Here is a 20,298-nt window from a genome sequence, read left to right as displayed (position 1 = left end):
CACTTAGATACATTTCCTGCTGCTGTTCCCTTAAGGTGTTTCATCTCTCATTTGTAATAATAATTTCCTAAGAAACCAAGTTTCTAACCTCTTTTACTGAAGGACCAGGATCGTCCAACTTTTATATTTTTTTGCAAATTAATGAGAACGTGGATGTGGAGCAGAAAAAGCTATATTTTGGGAACAACAATTCTATAGTTTGTAAATATTTAGTGAAAGGTCAAAATTGCATCTATTAGATCAGATCCAATAACAGTAAGAGATTTTAACCACTTGGGAGCTAGTAAACAAACCTCCCCAGTGCTGCGCTGTCCATTATCCAGTGCTGAACTGGACGTCCAGCGGTCGCACGCAGCACTGGGGAGGTAGTGCCCGTGACGACCGTTGGCCGACGGCAGCACTTAAGGGGTTAACATGACATTTTGTATTGATCTCCGTTTATTTATGAATTGGAAGCTGATGTGTATCAATACTGCCAGTATGGTATATAAATATAAAGTTATTATTTTAATATGCATATTAACTATCTAAATCTGCATTAATGTATCTACATTGTGCTTTGTCTAAGGAAACTAACATCTAAATGAACTGTATGTTCTGTTGTATCGAAAAGCAAAACTCACCATAATGGTCATATACTTGTATTTCTTTTTCTTTTTTGCAGGGATTTTGTAGATACCTTTTAAAGAATTTATGTGATCTCAAGAAGCGAGGTGTAGTAATTGGCTATGATGCCCGTGCACACCCTTCAAGTGGTGGTAGCAGTAAGAGGTAGGAACTCAATCTTTCAAATAGTGTAATGTACAATAAATTTACAATTTTATGTTGCTATCTATTTTGTGTACGATTTATCCAACTGTATGCCCTCCTAAAATTAAGCCTCTGAAAAAAAAGATATTTAACCAAACAATTGCAATATGTTTTCAATAAATATTCTTTATATTTGCATTTGCCTTTTCGTTATGTGTGCATGGCACACTGAAATAAATGTAATTCAAGTATCCTGTAGATAATATGTATTGCCTATATTCCCATGCTGTATGTTGATGTGCCTTGTGCTCGACAAAGGTTTGTCTCTTGATCCTGTGCATTACTAACAGCATTTTGACAGGGAGAGATTTGTTGCAGAACTGGGATACCATGAAGGAATTGGAGATGATACACATTGTTAGTCACATCATTGATCTGCTGGATGAACAATGGCCCTTGAATTTTGACTCCTCCAGATTCTTGACTATTCTTGATGGGTGAGATGATGAGTTGATCTCAATCAATCAGGGGTTTATGAAGCACGCTACTCACCTGTGAGGGTCTGAAGGTGCTCGGGTGGGGGATGCAGCTCCAGTTTAGTCGAAGAGCCAGGTCTTGAGGTTCTTCCTGAAGATGTGCAGGGTAGGGGAGCATCTGATGTTCACTGGGAGCTCATTCCAGGACGTTGACCTGAACTAATAGACGCTGCTTTCTACATGACAAGAACTGTGCCTGTTTTACTCCACTCTGGCTTCCTTGGGGACATGAAAATCAACAAGTATCCTTTGTGACATACCTGAAGTAGAATATTTTGAGGTATTTCCTGATGTGTGTGTTAGATCTGTGGCTGAAGGCCAACCCATGTGATGTTTCTGTAGGTCGGTTTGGGTGAAATTAAAGCATGCGTAACTGGGTGTAGGTCATTTGCATAAGATGTGTTTATTTATCAAACATCAAAGGTACAGTTTCATTGTAAGAGGTCATCAAAGTAAGTAACTGGAATGATAAAGCCCATTTTGTACGTTTTTTAGGGTCCCAATTGTGAATTGCATTGAAATCTGCTGAGAATGGTGAGGTAGTTCTTGCATTTAGAAAGTAGTAATGTGTGCTTACACCTTCAGATTTCCTTTCTGATGCTTTAAATATATTAGAAATAAATACGATTGTGACTTTTGGACATGAAGTAGAATATATGTGTCTTGGAATTTGGTTTGATGCTCATTTTAATTGTATGTATTTATCTTATTTGAATTTGTGTTCCCTCAATGGCATTGTCAAACAAACAACCAAATGTAGTAATAAAAAACAGCACTACAAGATGCATTTCTACCAAGTCAATTCCAGCATAATATTTAAGATCAGCATCTTCAAAACACCAGGAAGTTCAAAAGCAGATACTGACACTCAATTTATCAGACATTCATTAACAGCCTCTTTCCATACATTTTAGAAAAAAAACGAGGTTTTGAAAGTTCGATATGCATGAACTTAATGATTTCAAAGCAATATTAAGACAGCCAGCTACTACGCAGCTAAGTGTACATATATCCCTGCTTCGGAAAACAGCTTATCAACTTGCACTTCTAAAATAGTTAACCTTAAAGTCTTATGAAATGCACCTACTTAAAAAAATCGAGTGCATTCTCACACAAACCAGCTGTAGGTATTCGATTTGCCTTGATTCGCTACAAGAGTCATTTGGTTAACATGCATGCATAGAAATGATCAGCCGCCTCTAACGCATCAGTTTCCTGATCTAAGGTTCTAGACCAAGACTGTTGTTTTCATCATCTATAATTTAGAGTTTTGGGGAGGTTTACGGGGTTTGTATTGTTACCTTATTTGACCTAATGTATTTAGGTGGTTGTTATTTAGCAGTTTGAAATGCATCTTACCTTAATGTTTTGAAATCTGTTTTCCCATGGATAGCTGATTGTGTTTTTAACAAATTAGTTTTAGTGGTGTACTTAGCCTTGGTGAAATAATGTCATGAAGTGGGCATTGGTTTATGCTCTTTGAGAATCCACACTAATTTACATGTGTCTTTCTCTGCTGGTTAAGATCTACCTACATTTGTAAAGTCTCTTATACAGTTCTTTAATGTCTTCTATTGTTTAAACATCCTCACTACATTTGCTATTGATGACAGAAGAGACCAGATGTTTGTCAGACCTGTCCTTTTAATTGGGCAAAGGGATTGTAGGTTTTGGTGGGTTGAGTTTTAATAGGTGGGTTGTCAGCAGTGTTCACTACAGTTTTAATTTTTTATGGACATTGTGAATTTGAAAGATGGGAAGCATGTTCTGTTCTCCACAGTAGGCAGCAATCACCTATGGAAATATTGTTTGGATAGTCCATGAGTAAGTGACTACATCATTTTTTTTAAACTTTATTGGTTACTGGTAATATCCACAGAGAAAATGACAGTCATCAATAAACATTTACCATCCGAAATCTATTCACAGGGAGGTACAGTACTAAATCCACAATACAATCTGCAAGAGTGCAATACACATCGAGTAATAGCCAACCCTAGGCACCCACAGGCAAGTAGTACAGAACAGCAGCATGGGATAATTGGTGCGAGCATCAGTGCCCTACCACTCTAAGCACGGTCAACACAGAGGAATTTTCACGTTCATCCCCTGAGGCCTGCTTTGACCTGGACGGGTCTAGGGTCTAGGAAAGCAGCTAACAGTCATCCCAGACATCTAGGACCTCACTCAGTTTGTCATCACTTCAGCACTTTTTCAATCTCACCTGTTCAGCTACTGCCCATTCGGCCATGTAACACTCCCAGCACCTCAAGTTGAGACCTGTTGTGCCCAACCAGGTGATTACAACGCGCCGTTTGGCAATGACGAGGAGTAAATGTAAAAACCTAAAAGCCAACTGATCCTTCTGACAACGAATGTCCCCCAAGATGCAAGCAATTGGTTCTCCAGGAAAGGGGATCATCACCACCGCTGTCGCCCTCTTGACCACCCTAAACCAAAATGCATGAACCTTCGGGCAGTACCAAGCAAGGTGTAGAAAAGATGCAGTCGGTGGTAGCAACGGGGGAATCGCTGGTGACTGGAAGGGTCTATGCTGTGTAGCATGAATGGTGTTATCTATATCAGATGTAGTAAGTGAAAGTGTGTGAGCTTGAATCTAGCGTTGCCAGAGATGGACTATACCAGGCCACAAGTTCTTGCCAACGGTGCGTCCTCAAGTTGTAGTTCTCCAAGGCCGTTATAGCAGGAGGCAGAACATGCAGTCTGTCTGCTGAGATGGCCTTGTATTAGGGTGTGACCAAGTGTCTCCTTTCCTCTCCAACAGGGCCCGGGAGGTGTATGAAGTAGGTGGGGCCACTGGGAAAGGGGTGCAGATATCTCTAGCTATACCCGAGAAACTGGCATGTTGGAAGAAGTGTCCCATTCCCAAATTAAAACTATCTCAGGTGGCTTCAAAGCATGAATTGTTCATTGGGGAATAAACCCCTTAAGGTTTCACACCCACCATCCCACCAAGGGGACCTATCCACCTAACTTGTGAGTGGCCTGAATGCTGGTAGGTTCCAGAATGTGAACTCTCTGGCTAAGGGGTCCTTTTTCAAGAGCAGTTTGACAGTATGTTCCCACAGCATTGCAGTGTATTATCAAGGATGGCACATAACCCTCCTCCCTCCCTCCTGCCATCAGGATCTGAGGTAATGTGAAGGTACTAAAGGTATCCATTAGTAACTTCTTCTCTCCGTTATCCCAATCTGTGAGCAAGTTTATTGCGTGCTCCAGTAGTGAGGATAGGTAATATTGTTCCAGAATTGGGGCTACCAAGCCCCCATCCACCAGTTGGCAAAACTGAATGTCTATAGCAACTCTGGAACATGCCCCCACCCATATCAGAGAGGAGATCAGGGTGTTCAGTTGCCGAAAGACAGTCGAGGGGATACCATCAAACTAGTTTAGGATACAGTAAAGGTACTCCAGCAGAAGGGCTATTTTTTTATATTGCCATGAGGAAGAGTGAAAGAGTGTTCCAAAATTAAAGGGAGGAGCGTAGGCCATTGACGATTCTGGGAATATTGAATTGTAAACGCTTCTGAGTAGTGCTACTTTCACACCCAAGTAGCAAAATATGTCTCCCATTTGAAGAGGGAGGACCATTAAGGTTACAGGATCTTGCAACCGTAGGGCCCCCAGTGGGAAGAGTATGAATTTCCAATAATTGATCCGAAGGCCAGATACCTCTCCAAACTGGTCTTAAAAAGATCCAGCATGGGGCGTGGCTAGCAGCCGAAGATGGCGGCAGCCTAGGAGGAGAGCTCCGTGTTGTAGGCGGCTCCCAGTTTAATCCGAACATTTATCCGGCAATCTAATTACCCAGGCGGGTAGGCAGCGAAGCCCAGGACCAGGCGGCGGCGATTCGGATTCGCCGGACCTCAATCCGAGGTCAGGAACACCAGTTACTGTTGGCGCCCCGAGCGGGCCTGTGGGCGACCGCCGGACCGGGAGGCACAGTGAACAGCACGCCGACCGGAAGCGGCTTGAGGCAGGCAGCCATCCGCCGGAAACAACCGAGCGCGGAGGACGCCAGGGTACTCAGAGGCCGAGCCCTCCAGCATCAGTTACCGGACCGAGGGGGGCCGATCGGCCTGTCAGGAGGCTCAGCGGAGGTGAGGGGGACGCTCGAGGAAAGCGGGCTCCAGCGCCCGGAGCGACGACGGGGGAAGCTGACGCCGCCATTTTCAGTAGCAGCGGCCAGAGAGCAGAGTCTGGCTGCGGAGGAACCGCGCTGCCACCGTGTGAGTACGGCGATCCCCCCCCCCTGGCCGATCAGAGTGCCTGGCAAAGCGCACCAGACCCGAAGGAGTCCCCGCCCAAGAACCGACAGGGCACCTCGCAGCGACAAGTCTTCTCTGGGTGCAACCCGGGCCCCCCCCCCCCCCCCCCGTCGCCATAAGGGGACCGAACACGGAATCTCCAGTGAGCCAGAGTCGCTGTAAGCGGTGGCGGAGGGGAGCAGAGGGAGTCCTGCGGAACGGCGACATTCGACGGAGTGCCCCATTGATGAGTCAGTGACCCGGCCGGCCACCACACACCAGGGACCCGTGCACGTCCGCAAACTCATTGGGACGCCTCAAGAGGGCCACAATCCCCCCCGTAGCCACAGCGGGAGCCCAGGGTAGACCCCCAGCGGCTGGCGCAGGACGATAGTTTGGCCCAGGCGAACCCAGGATGGCTGGCAAAGGGCATAAAGGCGGAACGTCACAATCACGCCTGGACCGCTTTGCCTATGAAAAACCCGGTTCCCCCTCCCCCTCGCAGGACGCCCGACCACAGGCGAGCAAGACGACCGAAGGGACCGGGGGCAAGAAAGCGACCATTGACGACGTCATGCGGGCCCTCACGCAGGTACAGGCCACAGTGGGATCGATTTCGGCCGAGATCACACTTATAAGGGCGGACTTCCATAAAATGACAGAGAAGGTGAACAATATGGAAGTTGTGACCAAGTCCCTGGTCGAGGACGTCTCGGAACTTCAGATTGGTATGGAACGCATCTCGAAGGAGAACAGAGAACTACGAGACAAGCTCGATGACCAGGAGGGGCGCTCGAGACGGAACAACATCCGTATTATTGGTGTGCCGGAATCGGAAGACACGAGGGCAATGGACCTCTATGTCGAGAAGTTGATCACGGACACTCTGAAGCCCAAAGGACTCTCCGCCTTTTTCACAGTGGAAAGGGCGCACCGGGTACCGGGGGGACGCCACAAGACAGGAGCTAACCCCAGACCGATCATAGCGAGGCTCTTCAACTTCAGGGATCGGGATGCCATCCTCCAGGCAGCAAGGAACTCACCCCCTATCAAGATCCAGAACGCGACGCTGGCATTCTTCCCGGATTACACGGCCGAGGTGGCGCGGAGAAGGCGGACCTTCTTTGAGGTCAAAAAAGAACTCAGAGCCAGGGAACTCCCATACTCGATGCTCTTCCCGGCCAAGCTTCGGGTCGTAGCGGACAACAAGACTTGGTTTTTTGAATCACCGGAGGCGGTGCAAGATTGGCTGGAGGGTTGGAGGGCGGCGGGCCCTCGTCGCTCGCATAGACAGAACAAGCACCGACCAGCTGGCCCCCGACAGGGCTCACAAACCAACGACGGAGATCTGGAGGTGCACTCCCCTTTATCCGACCATCAGGAAGACGAGGCAAACGGGGATCAGTAAGACACGGCCATGGTCCGACTGCCAGGAACATGATATGAACAGGAACGCTGCCTTGGACACTGGGCGGAGAGGCCTCCACAGCTGAAGATGGGGGCCGCCGACCACGGAGAAACCTTCACTCCAGCGAGCAAGTACTATGTTAAGGGGTGGGATCGGGCACTCTGCTGAGTTGGGGGGGCGGGCAGTTCTGAGTCCGTTGAGCAGGGGGGCAGGGAGGGGGGGAGTTGGGGATAGAAGGGGGTTTTGGTTCTTAGTTTCTACACGGGGTCAGGTTAGCTACGATGGGGTACACGAGTATAAGATGGTATGGTCACAATGCACCACACAGGGGCACTGCACAGGCCTCCTAGCCATCCCCGAGCATAAAGTCACAGGCCGTAAACCAACACAGGATGGGGGAGGACACTAACGTAGGGCATACATCCCCGCTACTCCTCATGTCCTGGAACGTAAGGGGCCTGGGCGACAAGATTAAACGTGGGCTGGTACTGCAGAGTATAAAGAGGCTGCACCCCGCCCTGGTCCTATTACAAGAAACACATCTCACCGGCACAGCCACGAAGGCCCTAGACAGGAGAGGCTACAACATGATAGTACACTCTGGGTTCACAAAGGGGTCCCGGGGCTCCGGGATATTGATTCACCGCTCATCCAGGTTCATAGCCCAATCAACGGCGACAGACACACAGGGGCGCTTTGCAGCGATACACGGCCAGTGGGAGGGGAAGCCACTGAACGTGGTCTCGGTCTACATCCCACCAGCACTACACAACATAGCTTTCCCGGAACTGGGGAAATTCCTGTTAGATCTTCCTGAAGGGGAGCTTGTTATGGGGGGAGATTTCAATGCGGTGGCACAAGACTCCCTAGACCGCCACCCAACGCGCATGCGTACACCAGGGCCCTCCAAACTGCATGACTTCATGGAAGCACAGGGTCTAGTGGATGTGTGGAGGCGACTCCACCCAGATGATAGGCAATACACATACCACTCAACAGTCCATGACAGCCTGTCGAGGATAGATTATTTCCTGACGTTGGGGGGGGGGCTCCTCACTTTCGCTGACTCCCAAATTAGGCCGAGAGGGATCTCTGACCACTCCCCACTTACACTGACTCTGTTCAGTCAGAGACAATCCCGTAGACGGCTTTACCCAATTTACCCGGGTTACCTTAAAGAACCGGGCGTCACCAGGGCCTTGAGGAGGGGTACACGGTCCTACCTTGCAGAGAACGTGGGGTCCGTGGAGTCGCCCACTATTCTGTGGGAGGCCTACAAGACTGTCCTCCGAGGACAGGCGATCTCGGTAATCGCACAGCACAGACGCACACAACGTCAGGAACTAACAGACCTAGAGGAACAACTGGAAAAGGCCACACGAGACCACGAGGGGAACCCGACTGGAGACACCCAACACGCACTCCGACTGGCCCAGCAGAGCCACACCGACTTTCTGCGCCGCCGAGTGCGGGACAATATGTCCGCAACAGCGAGCAGGATATACGACATAGGCGACAAGGCGGGGAAGCTTCTGGCGTGGTTGGAGAGGGCGCGGGGTGGCCAGCGGGCGATATTACAACTGAGAGACCCTCAAGGTGAGGTACACACCAGTCCGGCGCAAATAGTGGAGCTCCTAGCTGACCACTTCCACTCCGTGTACTCCCCTGAATATGGGGTCACACGGGAAATGGTAGAACACTCCCTTGTGGGAGTGCCGACCCGCACTCTCTCCCCAGACCAACGGGACGAGCTCGACTCCGATCTGACGGAGGAGGAACTACAGGCAGCCATAGCGGCAATACACCCCGGGAAAGCACTGGGCCCCAATGGTGTGCCGATAGAATGGTACAAACTCATGTCCGAGACACTGTCAGCACCATTGCTCGATATGTTTCAGGAGTGCCGGGCACGGGGACGGCTCCCCCCTGATCAGCGCACGGCCACGATAGTCGCAATACCGAAGCCCGGCAAACCCCCAGAGGAGTGCGAATCATATCGCCCGATCTCCCTCCTTAACGCCGAGAGTAAAATCCTGGCGAAACTGTTGGCCACCAGGCTACTGCCCCATCTGGCGCACCTTATACACCCGGACCAATCGGGCTTTATGCCACACCGCAGCACGGCGCTGAACCTGCGACGGCTGCATGGAGTATTGGCCCGAGCCCCGCAGCTGGAGGAAGCGGCAGCGGTACTGTCGCTTGATGCCAAAATGGCATTTGATATGGTGGAGTGGCGCTATCTCTTTGCTGTCCTGGAACACATTGGTATCGGCCCGACGTTCATATCGTGGGTCAGACTGTTGTACACCGAACCTATGGCTAGAGTAACCGCAAACGGATACATATCAAGAGAGTTCCCGTTGGCAAGGGGCACGAGACAAGGGTGCCCACTCTCGCCACTACTGTTTGCCTTGGTGCTCGAACCCTTGGCCACGATCCTCAGGACCACCCAGCTGCTGAAAGGTATACACTGGGAAGGTGGTGGCGAGGATAGGGTTTCCCTATACGCCGACGACATGCTCGTCTACCTCACGGACCTCACGACCGGTATCCCGGTCTTGCTGGCACTATGTGAAAGCCACGGCACGGCCTCGGGTTATAAACTCAATTGGTCCAAATCAGTGATATATATGGTAAAAGGCGACCTTCCAATACTACCCACAGATTGCCAACTACTCGTAGAACGCGTCACCTTTAAGTACCTGGGGATATGGATTACAAGGGAGCACTCGACCTTCCTTGACCGGAATCTTAAGCCCCAACTGGACAAATTGAAGACTGATGTGCGCCTTTGGAAAAATCTCCCCCTAACACTGCTAGGTAGAGCGGCACTCTTTAAGATGCTGGCGCTCCCTCGCTTCCTCTATGTTCTGGAAAACACGCCGGCGGTGGTTCCCGTATCGTTCTTCCGTCAAGTCTCGGCCCAACTGTCCACTCTCCTGTGGGGGGACAAACCGGCCCGGGTCGCACAGTTGAAATTGACCAGGGACTGGTATAGCGGTGGGATAGCCCTCCCCAACCTTGAACTGTACTACTGGGCGGCACATCTCAAGGTGATTAACCAGTGGATCCACGCACCGCAAGACGACCCAGCGTTCAGGGCGGATAGACACCAACTAGGCCTGTCCACTCTGCTAGCCCCGCTCTATAATAAAGGGATGGTGAGGAAACTAGAGGGGCCTACCAAACACACTGTTGCCCTATGGCACAGGGCTCAGGGACGGCTGGGGTGGGAGGGAGTGATCACCAGGCTCACGCCACTATGGGACGCCAAGGCCCTCGGTAACCTGCGCAGCTCCAAGGGGTTCGATCAGTGGGACACCATTGGGATCTCCACGGTGGGCGATCTTTGGACCAGGGAGGGTGTGCTCTCCTTCACGACACTAAGAGAACAATACAACCTTGCAGAGACCGAAACATATAGATACATACAAATCAGGCACGCACTCCTGTCGGTGCTAGAACCTGGCACGGCGCCTCCGGAGTCGGCTCCGTTGGAGGACCGACTGCTTACAGACTACATGGAGGCCGGGGCAACCTCCCTCACTTATCGGAAACTCATGAATAACCTGCCGGACCCCCTGGGGAAACTAAAGGGGTACTGGGAGGACGAGGTAGGGGACCTAGATGAGGCAGACTGGAACGCAGCCCTGGCTTCGCCCAGGGAGGCGGGTATTTCCACCCGATTCAGACTGATCCAGTTTAAAGTGCTACACAGGGTCTACTACACCCGCACGACGCTGTATAAAATACATAGAGCAGAACACCCACACTGCCTGAGAAGATGCGGGGAGGAGGGCACACTATACCACACTATATGGACGTGTCCACATATACAGGATTACTGGCGGCGAGTCACGCGCACGATTGGTCAGACACTGCAGAACCCATTTACACCTGATCCCAGGATCTGTCTCCTGAATGTCTGGGGCCCAACGGACCTTTCGTTGCAGGCAAAGAGATGGGTGGTCATAGGGGTAATGCTAGCGAAACGTGACATCGCAAAGAACTGGGGGGCACAGGAAGCACCGACACTGGCGCAATGGTGCAGAAATATGGATGTGCTTATGCTAACTGAGCGGGCTGTGTATCAGCAGAGACATAATCCTCGGAAATGGAACGGGATTTGGTCACCCTGGAACAAATTTAGGGGAGACCTATGTGAGCCCCTGCCCGAGGAAGGAGATGGGGACAGCTCAGAGGATGACGAAGGCCTGGATTGAAGAGGGGGAGGGGGGAATGGACTGTGGGGATGATGGAGGGTACGGGACCATGGGCACTTGCCCGCAGATGACCATACTGAAATGTATACTTGAACCGAGACCTGATAGTTGCATTTAGACATTCTAATGTTGATTTAGAACATTGCCAATTTTTGACTTAACCCTGAAAGTAGCTAGTTTAAGTTGGGGGGGTAAAATATTAAAAAGTTGCTCTACTGATTATGGCAGCGGAATGTTGACGCTGCATTGGAGATGTAATGTACGTTACTGTATACCATGAGACTGCAACAACAAAAATAAAACTTTAAAAAAAAAAAAAAAAAAGATCCAGCATGAGAGAGAGCGAGTGTCTTGGTGTAGACAAGTAAGAGAGTGTCATTTGCATAAAGGGTCACAAGGTTATTAGTATCCCCCTCCATGGTGATCCCACAGGATGGCATCTCTCGCCGAATCCAAATGGCCATTGGCTCCAGGGCAGGGGCAACAAACATTTGCAATGCAATAGGTCTCACTTTTTTTTAAGTTAGAGCTATTGGTGTTGTAATGTAAATGTTTTTCACTTGTGTTTTGGAGTGGAGTGGATGTATGTGATGGCAATTATGTTTTACAATGAATCTAAAAGGAAGCACATTGATGGTCGGAACTGGTGTACGGGGCATGTCAGCCGCTATGTGCACCATGTGAATATAATGTGTAAACACTAGTTAAAGAGATTCTGTTATGCTGTGTACATTCCAAAAGTTATAAAGAATCACCCGTACTGAGTATGCAAAAGTTAAAGCAAAAGGAATGAACAGCCGTAACCGCAAACTCCTATTATGCGTTCACGAAACTGGAAAAGATTATATGGACAATACCTGCAAGTCCGCTTTTGTGAAAACCAAGCATGGGGCATGTGGTCTGCAATGTGAGCGAAGTGAATATGGTGCAACAACATTTGAGGTGATGAACACTGGTTCAAATGATTCGGTGGTCCCGAGTATGTTCCAAATGTGGTGATAAAAAGAAATCACCCAATGTGTGAACCAAAAATTAAAACAAATTAAAAAAGAAACCACCTGCAGGCTGTGCTTTTATAAACGAACTGCTGTGATGGCAGATTATAAGGACAAAGCTGCGTACTAGTGAGGTACCTGACAAACTTTCACTGTCATATTAGGATGATGTTCAAACTCATGGCATGTCAAAGGTATATATATATATACATGTGATCAAGGCCGCAGGGACGGTCGAAACGCGTCATGGCTAGCTGTTTACTTGGGAAATAAACTGTATGCTGCAACGAAGTTGGTTCATGCTTCGTATTTCACCTGAGGGGTGGAGCGCTGCTGCGAGGTATTGCAGATATATATATATATATATATATATATAGATATATAACGCTCCAGTATGCACCCAGCGGGTCACTCACGGGCAGGTGCTTTTTCGTGGTGGTGCGCCACGCTTCTATATTGCTCCTTACTCCCAATCCTTTTCTCCAAACAAGAGTACCAGCACTCGCGGGGGGGGGTATCTTCAGATATTTATTCAGCAAACAAACGCGTTTCGGATAACCTTCGTCAGTGTTACACTGACCAAGGTTATCAGAAACGCGTTTGTTTACTGAATAAATATCTGAAACCCCCCCCCCCCGCGAGTGCTGGTACTCTTCTTTGGAGAAAAGGATTGGGAGTAAGGAGCAATATATATATATATATATATATCTGACTGTGGTGTAATCAATTAAGACCTGCTTTAACCACGAAACCCATCGGTGTCCGTTTCCCGTTTCTCGGCAAGTCCGGCTGGAGCGCAGGAGAGTGACTGGGAGAGAACGAGTCCAATATATATATATATATATATATATATATATATATATATATATATCACCTACTGGCGGTCGCCAGTAGGTAGTTATAGTTAGGACCTAGTTTCCATAGGAAATCCGCAACATTCTATTGGAAATAACTTTGGCGCCGGTGGACGAATTTTCGCGAATTTCTCAAATTAGATGGCCCGCTCCGCTCTGCTCCTTCCCTGAAAGTTTGGGGGGGATTCGTCAAGCGGGGGCCGAGATAAAAGGGGGGTCCCAAAACGTGTTTTCCCTATGTTAATTTCCATAGGGCGGTTGGACTCACTTTTAGCCCGAACGACTGAATGGATTCCCACCAAACTTGGCAAAATTGTAGGGACTGGTAGCCCGATGTGCCTTTGCTATGTCTCAAGATATGTGCTCCAGTGGATTTTGAGTAATTTAGGTTCAAAAAAATATATATACATCTATAAGCGCGCCCGGTACGCGCACCAGGGAGCGCACCGGGCGCGCTACGCGAGTACGCGAGTGGAAAGCTGATTGGCTCTCGGGTGTCTGTCAACATTCCAAACAGTCCGGAGCGGCCGCCATCTTATGTCTCGGTAGGATCGAGACACAAGAGGTGGCAAAAGCAAAGGGGGAAATGACTAAAAGGGGGCAGGGTAGACCCCCCTGACCCCATAGGTTTGATGTGGGGGCCATTTTCGCGGGGGGAGCGCCCGGTACGCGCACCGGGGAGCGTACTATGAGGAAAACCCATTGAAACAGTAAAATAATAATTTAAAGTGCTTAGAGGTAGGGTAGTTCCGAATAGAGTTGTTGTGTTGTGTGGGTGATTTAAGTACAAACATGTAGGTACCAATGCAGAGTCTTAAATTCAATGTAGACCGTCTCCTCTGTAGATAATTTGCATGTTGTTACAGAAGTTATTGTGGTATATGGAATCTATACCATAGTCTGTCAGGAAAGCAGAAACAACATGGAGGCAGGAGATGAAAAAGAGATTTCAAATACACATTGGAGATAATATAGTGGGAGAAAGGAAGTAACTATGAGAAAATTACTATGTAACACAAAAAAGTTGCACAGTATACTATAAGTCTCAGTTTATATTATAATCATTTTGGTACTATTTCATGAATTACATATAAAAATGAATAATGTCTCGAACAATTTTTAATTATTAAATATTAATTTATTGTTGTGATTTTTCAAAATTTAAAAGAACTTCCAACATTACATCATCTGGAATGTCCTCATTTTGATTCCATGATTCTATTGCTTCAACACAGTCAAGTAATTCATGGTCCAGAGACTCATCCATAAAGTCAAAGTCATCAATATTTTTCTCAGCAATATTTTCCTCAGGATTGTTCTCCAGAACAATTTCGAAAGAAATATTAATTTTGTTTTGTTCTCCTTCCATTTTCTTGCTGTAAATTGTATAAAAAAAAATATCAGTAGAGTTAGGGCACTGTTGGGTTTAAGTTCAGACAGGTACTTCTGAGTTTTTAACAGTGAAGTTATCTTTGGGCAGTGTATGGTATCAGGCAGGAAGTAGAAATATAAAAAAGTGCATGTGAAGAAGCCTAAGTAAATTCATAATTATACCAGAGAAGCCTAACTCAATCTATAACTATAACAGTGAAGCCTATCTCAATCTATAACTATAACAGAGAAGCCTATCTCAATCTATAACTATAACAGAGGGACAGTAAATACCTATCAGAAAACGTTTTTACAAATTAACTTAAAGTGCCCCTTACAAATTAACAACTTACCTTACAGAAAGGTGATGATGATAAATGAGAAAATCCTTTAAAGATGTACCTCAGGTAGTTGTAGTCAAAATGGCCGTGTTTCCCTCTCATTTTTCATTTATATTCATGTACATAACCAATCAAATGTCAGGAAATAAAAGTAGAAAATGAAAGTAACATTTTAATTGGTTGTAAATTCTAACACTTCATATGTGTTTTTGTCATGTAATTTACCTCAGGATATTTAGACAGGGCTACTGCCCAAATGGCTCAATAGAATTCCACCAAATTTGGGAAAATGGTAGGGACTGGTATGTAGTAGGGCCTATTCTATATTTGGTGAAAGTCTCTCCAGTGGTTTTTATGTAAATTAACTTTTAATTTTTTTTGGGAGCGCTCACCGGTGCGCGTCCCGGTACGCGCACCGGCAGCGCTACGGGAGTCCTCCATCTTGTATTTTGGAAGAATTGAGACACAACATGGAGGATAAACAACGTTGGGAATGGATAAAAGGGGGCACGGTAGACACTCCTTGACCCCCTAGGTTTTCTGAGGGGGGCTTAGGAGGCCCATATATGCCCCCAAAAAAAAACATTTTTAAATTTTCGCGGGGGGAGCGCCCGGTACGCGCACCGGGAACCGTACCGGGGAGCGTACTTTAGTGAAAAACAGTGAAAAAAGTTAGAGTAAAGTAATCATTTTGAGTGATCAGAGGTAGGGTAGCCCTGAAAAGAGCTTTTGGGTTCTGTGGCTGATTTAGGTACCTACAAGTAGGTTCCAATGCACAGTCTTAAATTCAGGAGGAATATTCTATTCCCCTCATCTGAGAAGTGCACACCATCTCCTCTGTAGATATCTTGCATGTTGTAACGCAAGTTATTGTTGTATATTGAACCCATTCCATAGTCTCTCATGTAAGCAGAAACAGATTTATTCACATGTTTCCGTGCTTTCTCAAATTGTGGACAAAATTGGTTGGACCACTTCCATTTCTGTCTTTGGCATATATTGGAATATACCAAGGCAGTTTGTGGAAAAAGTGTCATCAATTGCCCAAAGGTGTCCTTTAAAAGCATTTCCAGACCTACCCCAGTCAAAGTGCCTAGGTCATTTCCACCACAGTGCAAAATTATGAGGTCAGGGTGTGGCAGATGGTGAAAGGTTTTCACCAATGGTATCAATTGATGACATCTCAATCCTCTCTGGCCAATCCACTTGATGTCCACATTTGGTAAATCAAGGTTGTGAAAAGTTCTGATAGCTGCATACCTTTGAGCCCAGTGGATGTAGCTATGTCCAATAATCCAGACAGAATACATGGTGAGAGGAGGTTCTGGTGCAGTCAGATGAAGTGTAGGAATGAAATGGCAGTTGGAACAGTAGGAGTTTGCAAAAAAAACTGTGGAGTTTCAGTGCTCTTGAATCACAAGCAATGATTGGTGGATTTAGATAGTTGAAAACTGAAAGTTAGGGTGCATGGTTCTGTTCTGTGAAAGAAGTAATTTGAATGGTTAAGAAAAAGTCATTTAAAGAAACATTGCACCGGATAAGCTGGTGTATTGAGAGGTAAAACATCCTTGCTGAGTTCATTTGCAACATTGTAGAATAAACTTTTAAACCTGAGAGGTCATTGAGGAGGGAGTTGCTATGGTAACAGGTAGAAAGGGCTGAGGGGGGGGGAAGGGTGTTGGTTTGAAAATAGAGAGGGAAGAGATTTAATTGGTTAACATGAGGGATATGTGTGTAGAATTAGAGGTTTTCTGTGCCATTCATGGTTGCAGTGCCTGGAGTGCATACCTCTTGCTCTGCTAAAGAAATATTGGTGTGTGTATCTGACACTGTTCTCAATCTCCCAAAGCATTTGTAAAGATGAGTAATGATTCATTTAATATAGATAGAGACTTATATACTCTATACAGAAGATTTGGAAGCAAATTGTCGTTTTTTAATGTTGCTTTGTGTCATGTTTTTTTAAAATGATTGCTAAAAAGTTGTTGCTACAAAGAGGAATTGTATTTTGTAAAATTGTGAAGTTTCAGTAGTGACCTGGAATGCTTGTACATAGGGCCTGCGCTCTGTTTCTAAAATGTTATTTAAAAAACAATTTTGGGGCAAATCAATGGCTTTTACATTTTTGAGAAGGAATAAATAGTGTCTGCATGATTAAATAAATATATTTGAACCTTTCACAATGATGTCACCTGTGTTACCTCAGATTAGGAAGCACATTGAGCTTCTTTGCTGTTGGTTTGTGTCATGTTTTTTGATAATGCTTGGTATCAACATTTACAAGATAGAGGAATTGTATTTTGTAAAATTGTGAAGTTTCAGTAGTGACCTGGAATGCTTGTACATAGGACCTGCGCTCTGTTTCTAAAATGTTATTTAAAAAACGATTTTGGGGCAAATCAATGGCTTTTACATTTTTGAGAAGGAATAAATAGTGTCTGCATGATTAAATAAATATATTTGAACCTTTCACAATGATGTCACCTGTGTTACCTCAGATTAGGAAGCACATTGAGCTTCTTTGCTGTTGGTTTGTGTCATGTTTTTTGATAATGCTTGGTATCAACATTTGCAAGATAGAGGATTTGTATTTTGTGAAATAGTGAGGTTTCAGTAGTGAAATTGAATGCTTGTACATAGGACCTGCGCTCTGTTTCTAAAATGTTATTTAAAAAACGATTTTGGGGCAAATCAATGGCTTTTACATTTTTGAGAAGGAATAAATAGTGTCTGCATGATTAAATAAATATATTTGAACCTTTCACAATGATGTCACCTGTATTACCTCAGATTAGGAAGCACATTGAGCTTCTTTGCTGTTGGTTTGTGTCATGTTTTTTGATAATGCTTGGAATTAACATTTGCAAGATAGAGGATTTGTATTTTGTGAAATAGTGAGGTTTCAGTAGTGAAATTGAATGCTTGTACATAGGACCTGCGCTCTGTTTCTAAAATGTTATTTAAAAAACGATTTTGGGGCAAATCAATGGCTTTTACATTTTTGAGAAGGAATAAATAGTGTCTGCATGATTAAATAAATATATTTGAACCTTTCATAATGATGTCACCTGTGTTACCTCAGATCAGGAAGCACATTGAGCTTCTTTGCTGTTGGTTTGTGTCATGTTTTTTGATAATGCTTGGTATCAACATTTGCAAGATAGAGGATTTGTATTTTGTGAAATAGTGAGGTTTCAGTAGTGAAATTGAATGCTTGTACATAGGACCTGCGCTCTGTTTCTAAAATGTTATTTGAAAAACGATTTTGGGGCAAATCAATGGCTTTTATATTTTTGAGAAGGAATAAATAGTGTCTGCATGATTAAATAAATATTTTTGAACCTTTCACAATTATGTCACCTGTGTTACCTCAGATTAGGAAGCAGATTGAAATTCTTTCTTGTTGGTTTGTGTCATGGTTTTCAATAATGCTTGGTAGGAATGTTTGCAAGAGAGAGGAAATGTATTTTGTAAAATAGTGAGGTTTCAGTAGTGAAATGGAATGCTTGTACATAGGACCTGCGCTCTGTTTCTAAAATGTTATTTAAAAAACGATTTTGGGGCAAATCAATGGCTTTTACATTTTTGAGAAGGAATAAATAGTGTCTGCATGATTAAATAAATATATTTGAACCTTTCACAATGATGTCACCTGTATTACCTCAGATTAGGAAGCACATTGAGCTTCTTTGCTGTTGGTTTGTGTCATGTTTTTTGATAATGCTTGGAATTAACATTTGCAAGATAGAGGATTTGTATTTTGTGAAATAGTGAGGTTTCAGTAGTGAAATTGAATGCTTGTACATAGGACCTGCGCTCTGTTTCTAAAATGTTATTTAAAAAACGATTTTGGGGCAAATCAATGGCTTTTATATTTTTGAGAAGGAATAAATAGTGTCTGCATGATTAAATAAATATTTTTGAACCTTTCACAATTATGTCACCTGTGTTACCTCAGATTAGGAAGCAGATTGAAATTCTTTCTTGTTGGTTTGTGTCATGGTTTTCAATAATGCTTGGTAGGAATGTTTGCAAGAGAGAGGAAATGTATTTTGTAAAATAGTGAGGTTTCAGTAGAGAAATGGAATGCTTGTACATAGGACCTGCGCTCTGTTTCGTAAATGTTATTGGAAACACGATTTTGGAGCAAATGATTGGCTTTTACATTTTTGAGAAGGAATAAATAGTGTCTGCAAGATTAAATAAATATATTTGAACCTTTCACAATGATGTCACCTGTGTTTTCTCAGATTAGGAAGTAGATTGTGCAGATGAGGTGAGGCATGTCCAGGGGTGCAAAGGAGGTGAGGCCTGTGTCCATGAGTGCAGTGGAGAGGACTGACCTCCTCTGACCCTTGGACAAGCCTTACCTCATCTGTGTCCTCTGGACAGGCCTCAATGTATTGGGTATAATTGATGGTAACTGGGTGCAGATGAGGTGAGGCATGTCCAGGGGTGTATATGAGCTGAGGCCTGTCTAGGGGTGCAGATGAGTTGAGGTCTATTCAGGGTTGCAGATGAGGTGAGGATTGTCCAAGGGTGCAGAGGAGGTGAGGCCTGTGTCTAAGAGTGCAGTGGGGGATAGGCTTCATGAAGTCTAGTCCACTACACTCTTAGACACAGGCCTCACCACCTATGCTCCCCAGGAAAGGCCTCTCTCCCACTACAGTCTTGAACACAGGCCTCACCTCCTCTGTACCTCTGGACAATCCTCACCTCATCTGCAACCCTAAATCGTTTTTTAAACAGGCCTAAATGTATTGGGTATAATAGATGGTAACAGGGTGCAGATGAGGTGAGGCTTGTCCAGGGGTGTAGATGAGGTGAGACCTGTCCAGGGGTGCAGATGAGGTGAGGCCTCTTCAGGGTTGCAGATGAGTTGAGGCTTGTCCACGGGTGCAGAGGAGATGAGGCCTGTATTCAAGAGTGTAGTGGGAGAGAGGCCTGTCCAGGGGTGCAAAGGAGGTGAGGCCTGTGCCTAAGAGTGCAGTGGGGTAGAGGCTTCATGAAGTCCATTCCACTGCCCTCTTAGACACAGGCCTCAACACCTCTGCTCCCCAGGACAGGACTTACCTCCTCTGCACCCCTGGACAGGCCTCACCTCATCTGCACAATCTGCTTACTAGTTGAATGCTTGTACATAGGACGAGCGCTCTGTTTCTTAAATGTTATTGGAAAAACAATTTGGGGGCAAACCAATGGCTTTTGCATTTTTGAGAAGGAATAAATAGTGTCTGCATGATTAAATAAATATATTTGAACCTTTCACAGTCATGTCACCTGTGTTTCCTCAGATTAGGAAGTAGATTGTGCAGATGAGGTGAGGCATGTCCAGGGGTGTAGAGGAGGTGAGGCCTGTATCCAAGCGTGCAGTGGAGAGGACTCACCTCCTCTGACACTTGGACAAGCCTCACCTCCTCCGTGCCCCCTGGACAGGCCTCAATCTATTGGGTAAATTAGATGGTAACAGGGTGTAGATGAGGTGAGGCCTGTCCAGGGGTGTAGATGAGGTGAGGCCTGTCCAGGGGTGCAGATGAGGTGAGGCCTGTTCA

At 45.8% G+C, this 20,298-nt stretch overlaps 1 protein-coding gene across 1 annotated transcript in view; it reads left to right on the top strand.

Annotated features, from left to right (window-relative positions):
• Positions 1-20,298, top strand: part of PGM2 (phosphoglucomutase 2) — a 368,921-nt gene that overhangs the window by 127,353 nt on the left and 221,270 nt on the right. Inside the window, exon 3 of the mRNA XM_078678353.1 lies at positions 665-771. Coding sequence (XP_078534479.1) covers positions 665-771 — 107 coding nt within the window. The remainder of the gene's footprint in view (positions 1-664; positions 772-20,298) is intronic.

The sequence above is a fragment of the Lissotriton helveticus genome, chromosome 2_2 (genome assembly GCF_964261635.1).
Source record: "Lissotriton helveticus chromosome 2_2, aLisHel1.1, whole genome shotgun sequence".
Taxonomy (NCBI): Eukaryota; Metazoa; Chordata; class Amphibia; order Caudata; family Salamandridae; genus Lissotriton; species Lissotriton helveticus.
Note: the sequence above shows the minus strand (reverse complement) of the source record. Positions and strands in the feature narration are given on the sequence as shown.